The 9,196-nt window shown below is 41.4% G+C and overlaps 1 protein-coding gene across 1 annotated transcript; it reads left to right on the forward strand.

Moving 5' to 3' along the window:
• The first annotated feature begins 4,835 nt into the window (after positions 1–4,835).
• LOC115178313 (5-demethoxyubiquinone hydroxylase, mitochondrial) lies at positions 4,836–7,826 on the forward strand. Its single transcript, XM_029739445.1, has 6 exons — positions 4,836–5,032; positions 5,414–5,595; positions 5,853–5,967; positions 6,228–6,367; positions 6,806–6,874; positions 7,575–7,826. Exons 1-6 carry the CDS (start codon positions 4,939–4,941, stop codon positions 7,650–7,652), a joined length of 678 nt encoding a protein of 225 aa, XP_029595305.1. The 5' UTR covers positions 4,836–4,938; the 3' UTR covers positions 7,653–7,826.
• Positions 7,827–9,196: the final 1,370 nt, after the last annotated feature.

The raw sequence follows: 9,196 nt of genomic DNA on the forward strand, positions 1-9,196 counted from the left end.
TGCATTATTGGTGAATTATTGCATTGTTGAATGAGATTACTGATACTGTATTTTCCCCTAGCAAGTGTATTCCCAAAAGAAAGATGTATTCATGGAAGACGATAACAATGTTTTTGTATGTAAATATTTTTTTCTTTGTTATTTGACTGCCAAAAATGATTTGATTGGGCTATTTTTGGAGGGTAATAAATGTGCATTGCGAACGTGATGTCATTTGATTACCTGAGGAGGTCATACATGCTCTCCTGGGATTATTTAATAAGATTTAGAGTCAGGGGGTTATACTTTCTGGATGGAAACATGTAGTAATATTACCTTTTGTAAAGCCTGGTGAGGATCCTTCATGTGCTGATAGTTACAGACCAGTAGCACTGACCTCTAACTTGTGTAAACTGACGGAAAAGATGATAGTCAACAGACTGTCCTATTTCCTGGAACAGAGATGTTTATTGAGTCAATATCAAAGTAGATTCCGTAAAGGTAGATCTACCTTGGATGCATTAGTAAAGGTGAGCAATGAAGTTGAAAAAACTTTGGTCATGAAAGAAGTAGCCTAATGGCTACTGTCTTTTTTTTTTACATTGAAAAGGCCTACGACACAATGTGGAGAGACTGGGTATTGATGGGAGGTTATATAACTAGGGTTTGGCCTTCATATTGAATCTATTTTTTCGAGTTAAAATAGGATCCATTTTATGCAATGCCTATGGAGTTGACAATGGTATTCCTCAAGGCAGTGCTATCAGTCCTATTCAATATTATGATTAACAATGTGTTTATGAATGTGGGTAGGGGCATTGGGGCTTCCCTATATGCTGACTTTAGAGCTATTTGGAAGTGGGGAAGGAATGTCTCTCATGTGACCAAATCTATTCAACAATCTATAGTGGCTGTTGAAAGATGGTCGATTGACTGTGGTTTTAAATTGTCTGTGGCTAAGTCTTGCTGTATGTTCTTCTTAAAGAAGAAAGTTGCTGATTAATATACAGTTGTTTCTGTATGGACAGCCAATCGGTAGGCTTTCTACCTTCAAATATTTGGGTGTATGGTTCAATGAGAGATACATGGAAAGATCATGTCATAAATGTTGAAACAAAGTGTAAGAAGGTGGTGAATCTTATGCGCTCGGTCTCTGGTTATGAATGGGGTGCTGACAGAATCGCTGATGGATATTTATAGAGCTCTGATGAGGACGACAATTGATTACGGTGGCATAGTTTATGGAGCATCAGCGAAGACTTGGCTTCAGAGGCTGGACAGAATCCAGTATAGCGCTTTAAGGATATGTGTTCGTGCATTTAAATCAACATCTGTAAGTGCATTACTAGTGGAGGCAGGAGAGATGCCTTTGGACATACGCAGTAAAATAAAATCATTATCTTATTGGATTAGACTGAAAGGGTGTGAGGTTGATCAGCCCACTGTTATTGTTCTAGATGAATGTTGGGAAAATACTAGTAGACAAGGCAGTGGTTTTGGATGAACAGTTGGAAAGCTTGCTGAAGAGAGTGGTCTGAGGGAGTTGGAATTTGGCCCTTCTGTGGTGATGGGGGATGTTCCTCCGTGGTTACTACTGGCTCTTATTGTTGATCTAACCTTGGGGGGAAAAAAATAAAGATTGGCCCGATGTCAGTGATATAGGGAAACTGGTTGACAATTACATTAGTAGACACTTTTATGCGTTTTTACCTCATTTCACAGATGGCTCCAAGGACCCAGATTGTGGTCGCACAGGAGGAGGTGTTTACTTTCCTGAATTTGATGTGCAGATACAGTATATAGAAAACTAACAGATGAACTGTCTGTATACTCTGTTGGATTGTTGGCAATAGTAGCTGCCCTCCAGTGCAGTGGAGGATGTTCAACCTGTCAGAATTGTGCTCAGATTTTTATTTATTTTGTTTATTTCCCCTTTTATTTAACCAGGTAGGCCAGTTGAGAACAAGTTCTCATTTACAACTGCGACCTGGCCAAGATAAAGCATAGCAGTGCGACAAAAACAACACAGAGTTACACATAAACAAACGTACAGTCAATAACACAAAAGAAAAGAAGAATTTAAAGATCTGTGTACCATGAGTGCAAATGTAGAAGAGTAGGGAAGTAGACAATAAATAGTCCATAGAGGCAAAAATAATTACAATTTAGCATTAATACTGGAGTGATATATGTGCAGATGATGATGTGCAAGTAGAGATACTGGGGTGCAAAAGAGCAAGAGGGTAAGTAATAATATGGGGATGAGGTGGTCTGGTGTGCTGTTTACAGATTGGCTGTGTACAGGTACAGTGATCGGTAAGCTGCTCTGACAGTTGATGCTTAAAGTTAGCGAGGGAGATATAAGACTTCAGCTTCAGAGATTTTTGCAATTCGTTCTAGACATTGGTAGCAAAGAACTGGAAGGAAAGGTGGCAAAAGTAAGTTTTGGCTTTGGGGACGACCAGTCTGGAGACTGGCTAGGTCACTCCAGAACCTTAATGTGCTTCTTCTTGAGCCACTCCTTTGTTGCCTTGGCCGTGTGTTTTGGGTCATTGTCATGCTGGAATACCCATCCACGACACATTTTCAATGCCCTGGCTGAGGGAAGGAGGTTCTCACCCAAGATTTGACAGTACATGGCCCCGTCCATCGTCCCGTTGATGCGGTGAAGTTGTCCTGTCCCCTTAGCAGAAAAACACCCCCAAAGCATAATGTTTCCACCTCCATGTTTGACAGTGGGAATGGTGTTCTTGGGGTCATAGGCAGCATTCCTCCTCCTCCAAACACGGCGAGTTGAGTTGATGTCAAAGAGCTCCATTTTGGTCTCATCTGACCACAACACTTTCACCCAGTTGTCCTCTGAATCATTCAGACGTTCATTGGCAAACTTCAGACGGGCATGTATATGTGCTTTCCCTTGCGGGCGCTGCGGGATTTCAGTCCTTCACGGCGTAGTGTGTTACCAATAGTTTTCTAGGTGACTATGGTTTGAGCTCATTAACAAGATCCTCCCGTGTAGTTCTGGGCTGATTCCTCACCGTTCTCATGATCATTGCAACTCCACGAGGTGAGATCTTGCATGGAGCCCCAGGCCGAGGGAGATTGACAGTTCTTTTGTGTTTCTTCCATTTGCGAATAATCGCACCAACTGTTGTCACCTTCTCACCAAGCTGCTTGGCGATGGTCTTGTAGCCCATTCCAGCCTTGTGTAGGTCTACAATTTTGTCCCTGACATCCTTGGAGAGCTCTTTGGTCTTGGCCATGGTGGAGAGTTTGGAATCTGATTGATTGATTGCTTCTGTGGACAGGTGTCTTTTATACAGTTAACAAGCTGAGATTAGGAGCACTCCCTTTAAGAGTGTGCTCCTAATCTCAGCTCATTACCTGTATAAAAGACACCTGGGAGCCAGAAATCTTTCTGATTGAGAGGGGGTCAAATACTTATTTCCCTCATTAAAATGCAAATCAATTTATAACATTTTTGACATTCGTTTTTCTGGACTTTTTGTTGTTATTCTGTCTCTCATTGTTCAAATAAACCTACAATTAAAATTATAGACTGATCATTTCTTTGTCAGTGGGCAAACGTACAAGATCAGCAGGGTATCAAATACTTTTTTCCCCCCACTGTACCTGCTGGAGCGCTTACCCCGGGTAGGTGTTGCTATGGTGACCAGTGAGCTGAGATAAGGCGGGGCTTTACCTAGCAAAGACTTATAGATGACCTGGAGCCAGTGGGTTTGGCGACGGATATGTAGTGAGGGCCAGCCAACGAGAGCATTGAGGTCGCAGTGATGGGTAGTATATGGGGCTTTGGTCACAAAACGGATGGCACTGTGATAGACTACATCCAGTTTGCTGAGTAGAGTGTTGAAGGCTATTTTGTAAATGACATCGCCGAAGTCAAGGATTGGTAAGATAGTCAGTTTTACGAGGGTATGTTTGGCGGCATGAGTGAAGGATGCTTTGTTGCGAAATAGGAAGCCGATTCTAGATTTAATTTTGGATTGGAGATGCTTAATGTGAGTCTGGAAGGAGAGTTTACAGTCTAAACAGACACCTAGGTATTTGTAGTTGTCCACATATTCTAGGTCAGAACCGTCCAGAGTAGTGATGCTAGTCGGGCGTAAATATTACATTTGCATAAGTATTCAGACCCGTCTCTGAACAGCTATTTTCAGGTCTCTCCAGAGATGTTTGATCAGGTTCAAGTCCAGGCTCTGGTTGGGCCACTCAAGGACATTCAGAGACTTGTCCAAAAGCCACTCCTGCGTTGTCTTGGCTGTGTTCTTAGGGCGCTCTGGAGCAGGTTACTCTCTGTACTTTGCTTTGTTAATCTTTCCTTCGATCCTGACTAGTCAACTGTGGGACCTTTATATAGACAGGTGTGTGCTTTTCCAAATTATGTCCAATCAATTGAATTTACCACAGGTGGACTCCAATCAAGTCGTAGAAACATCTGAAGGATGATCGATGGAAACAGGATGCACCTGAGTTCAAATTCGAGTCTCATAGCAAAGGATCTGAATACTTATGTAAATAAGGTATTTCTGTTTTTTATTTTATATACATTTTTAAACATTTCTAAAAACCTGTTTTTGCTTTGTCATTATGGGTTATTGTGTGTAGATTGATGAGGACAAACATGTATTTAATCCAGTTTATAATAAGGCTGTAACGTAACAAAATGTACAAAAAGTAAAGTGGTTTGAATACTTTTCGAATGCACTGTATATAACAATGTAGAGTTAATGGAAACCGTGATTGACCACACATTCCAGGACAGTAGGTGGCGGCATGCACCTTAAACCTTTATTTGCGGGCCGCTATTAATTCATGGAAGAAGGAGACGTCATTTGACCGCGCCACCTCCACTAGCAGGCACATTTCAATGACAACCTGCATATGTAACATATGTTGATTACAGAATAATAGAGCCAAATAACTATTCACTTAGCAATGCAACGAGCCGTTTTTGCACATATTGCATTGCATGACTGGACGCATGTTTTCAGTCCTTTGAGGATACGGCAATGTTGTTTGAAGCACAGAGGTAGGCACTCAATGCTGTTTAGCTAGTTAGCTACAATGCTAAAAACAAGTCTGCTCAGTGTTCATACATGAATGCTGACCTACGAATGGCTTAGCTAGTCATATATAATTTGTCAGTGGTCAGTTTCTGTCTTACTTGCATCCTCATAGCCGCTCAAGTGAGCTTTGCAGCTAGAGATAGTTATTAGCTAACGTTAGCTAACAAACGAACTTAACTGGCAATTTCACCTTTTGTTTACATGGTGCTTTTGTAAGGGGTGGGACACTTCATTCGTTATAGCCATGTTGTTCTGCAAAAAAAAAAACGGTATTTCAAGTGACATGTTCGACTGCAAAGTAAGATAGCTACATATTTTAATCAACTTTTTCGTCCTGTTTAAAGCACTACCAGTACAGCTCAGTTCTCGGGCATACAGTGTGATACCGCCCCCGCGCGACGAAGCAGAGAAGGCTTTGCTGCACAGTATGTTGAGGGTGGACCACGCAGGGGAATACGGTGCCAACCGCATCTACGCCGGCCAGATGGCAGTGTTGGGAAGGTCACAGACAGGACCGCTTATTCAGGTACAGGTAGTCTGCATTACACATGCACAGATGTAGCTACTTTTCTTTCATTCTGGCAGACGACAATAGCCTAACTACTTGTTTTGTTTTTTAGATGAGTCACTATTGGCTACCATTCCAGTATCCCAAAGTTAACATTATGACAACAATTAAAGTGAATGGATGTAATCATGTTGTCAGTGCTTGGTGACCCACAAAAACAAAATGTTGACATTCCAGCATCCTCAATTATATATTCATATTCACTATGCTTCAAGGAAATGTGGGATCAAGAGAAGAAGCATCTTGCCAAATTCAGTGAGATCCTTGCAGAGAACAGAGTTCGCCCAACGTTGCTGTTGCCCCTCTGGAACGTTGCAGGTTTTTTACTAGGTAAGGAACAAGACAGTCAACAGTTGTCACATATGCCTGACAAATAAACAAAGGGAATGGATGTATATTTTACATTCTGAAATAAGTAGCCTAGGTTTAATGAAATAAAATGGGTCTGTAGGTAAGTACTTAAAAAGTGCTATTGTCATGTATACTGTGTCTGTGAGTTCTGTTGCAATAAGACAATAATCCAATACAACAGTATGATACATATGGTACTCGGGGGGGATAGACCATATTCTGTTGTGTGTCCCCCCTAGGAGCAGGCACCGCTCTGCTGGGTAAAGAAGGGGCCATGGCCTGTACTGTGGCTGTGGAGGAGAGCATTTCTGAGCACTACAACAGCCAGATCAGAGCCCTCATGGAGGAGGACCCAGACAGATATGTAGAGCTGTTAAAAGTAAGATAATGAACCATCCCTCATACCATGGGGCATAGAGTTTTTCTGACCAGGAACAACTCTGGGCTCTATCAAGAAAAATTCTGTGCCCCAGTTAGGGCTCTTACTTGGTTTACAGTAGCTTCTATAGCCACAAAGTCAGATTCCACAGCCAAAAAGTCAAAATGTAGGCTTTTTGGTCTTTCATTTAAGGTTAGGCATAAGGTTAGCAGTGTGGTTAAGGTTAGGGTACTTTTAAAATCAGATTTTAAGAAGAGAAATTGTAGAAATGGGCGGGATTTATGACTTTGTGGCTATAGAAGCAAGTGAGGACCCTCGTACTTTCCTGGTCAGGTAAAACCCTACCCCTATTATTTACTAATGCATACTGTACTTTGTCTTGAGTGTTTGTTGTCTTGATTTCTGAGAAGTGAATGTGGCCATTTATTTTCCATACAGTTAATAAAGGAATTCCGAGATGATGAGATGGAACATCATGATACAGGACTGGAGCACGATGCTGAATCTGTAAGCCCTCTTTCCCACTTTGATCTTTAGGTTTTACTCCATTTAATCATTTTCTTAAGCTTCTGTTGTTATTCTCTTATTGACAACAGCTATGGCTGGTGGAGTGAATCTTACATTTTACATTTTAGTCATTTAGCAGACTTACAGTAGTGAATGCATACATTTCATACATTTTGTTTCCCGTACTGGTCCCCAGTGGGAATTGAACCCACAACCCTGGCGTTGCAAACACCATGCTCTACCAACTGAGCCACACGGGACAATTGATTGAGTTCAGTTCTAATAGTAATGAATCATAATTTGTTACATTTCTGAAGCGCTTTCCATAGAATCTCAAAGCCCCTCGAGTAAAAATCAAGCAAGCAATATATCATGATTGGTCAATAATGATGTTTTTGTGTTTTGTTGTTGTTGCATAGTGATGTCTCAGTGTTCCCCAGTCTTTTTATGTTGTGGTTTATTGTCCCTGGATCATTATGGGTTTTCCTTTTAAATTTATTCCATAAAAACAAGTAAGGGATTCCGTCTCATTATCTCCCACTCAAATGCTTTGATTCCTCCAAAACTGGGTCATGGTGGGAAAGATTGCATGCGACTTGGGAACACTGTGGTGTTCCATTCCTTCACTGTTCACTGTCAAACGTCATATACTTTGAACTCTTCTGATAAAGGTTTTCTTGTTTTCTTTCTTTTGTTTTAGCTACCCGGATACAAGCTTTTGAAGAGTGCAATACAACTTGGCTGCACAGCCGCAATATTCGCGTCTCAGCGCCTATAAAGTAATCATTAATTCAGTTTCTCACAGATGGTTGTCTAAAAAATATCATGATTTAAGTGATGTAAATGGATATGTAAAGTGAACCTGGCTACTTTGTACAATGTAATAGTCAGTGCTCTTTTCCAAAAAAGGACTCCCATAAAAAATAGATGTTTTTTTTTTGTCCAATTGTAACCTAGATGTTGTCATTTACTTCAATGCTAGCACTAACAGCCAAACCATATAGGTACCATCTCAATGCTGAAACCTCTCTGAGTTGGCATCCTAGAATAAGCCAGTTGTCAAAGAGATATTGGTGGGAAAGTTGGTGTAATTCTACCCTCTGTCTGGTCTAGGGGATGGGGGTAGTGTGTTATCCTGCTATACTAAGGTATTGTGGTCATCACTGACAGAGCTGGAACCTATCTTCCTTATCTAGTTCATTTTGTAACATCATTGATAGGTAATTACCTATCTGTTAGGTTTAATTGTTTGAATGATTAATCACCTTTCCACTGCAACCCCCCCCCCCCATGCCTTTGTTATTCCCCGAAAGATAAATATCTAACATAGCTCTAACGAGGACATATCGATATTGGCATTGTCACGCCATCACCATACCTTTCAACAAACTATCCTCTTTCACACGTTATGTGTCATAAATCACAATGAACAATGGCTTGTCAGTCCAGATGAATGGTTAAGGCTCTTACACAGCTGTTCCAGTACCTTAGATCAGAGTGAAGGAAGGATTGACAACTGATGGGTGCTGGCAGGGGGGTCTAACTAATCTATGCCGTTCAGCACTGCAGAGAAAGTGTTCTGGTGATTCAGTTTACTCCCAGAGACCCCTGTATTGACTATTTATTTAACCAGGTAGGCTAGTGGAGAACAAGTTCTCATTTACAACTGCGACCTGGCCAAGATAAAGCAAAGCAGTTCGACACATACAACAACACAGTTGTTACACATGGAATAAACAAACATACAATCAATAATACAGTAGAAAAATCTATATACAGCATGTGCAAATGAGGTAGGATAAGAGAGGAAAGGCAATAAATAGGCCATGGTGGCGAAGTAATTACAATACTATAGGGATTGAAGTGTCCTTATAGTATGTTCTGTACTGACCTAGTGCCTGAGATCTGCCCTAGCCACTTTAGGTGCAGTGTATAGTACACATCAGTTAGCACAGAGAGGCGTATTGACCTCCATTCCACGTGCAATGTCTACGACAGAATGTAAAGTAGCAAAGAGAGAATACAAAGTAGCTGTGTTGTTGTTGGTGCAACAAAGAGGGTCTAAAGGAACAATGTGATATCATGTTTTTGACATATTATTCTTTGACAGTACCGATCCTACTCTGGCTCTGTGCCTTGTATGCGAGGGTGCCTCTGGCATCCAAGCCACAGCCCACTTATGTGTTTTCTCCCCCTGCCGGCCCATGAACGGCCCGCTGAACTGTTTCCGCTCCTGCCGCCCCAGCCAAGGCCCATGAACAGCCCACTGAACTGTTTTCTGCCCCAATGTCGAGGGACGTGCTTTTGTCTTGACATGAGACT

Source organism: Salmo trutta, chromosome 38 (assembly GCF_901001165.1).
Source record: "Salmo trutta chromosome 38, fSalTru1.1, whole genome shotgun sequence".
In the NCBI taxonomy this organism is placed as follows: Eukaryota; Metazoa; Chordata; class Actinopteri; order Salmoniformes; family Salmonidae; genus Salmo; species Salmo trutta.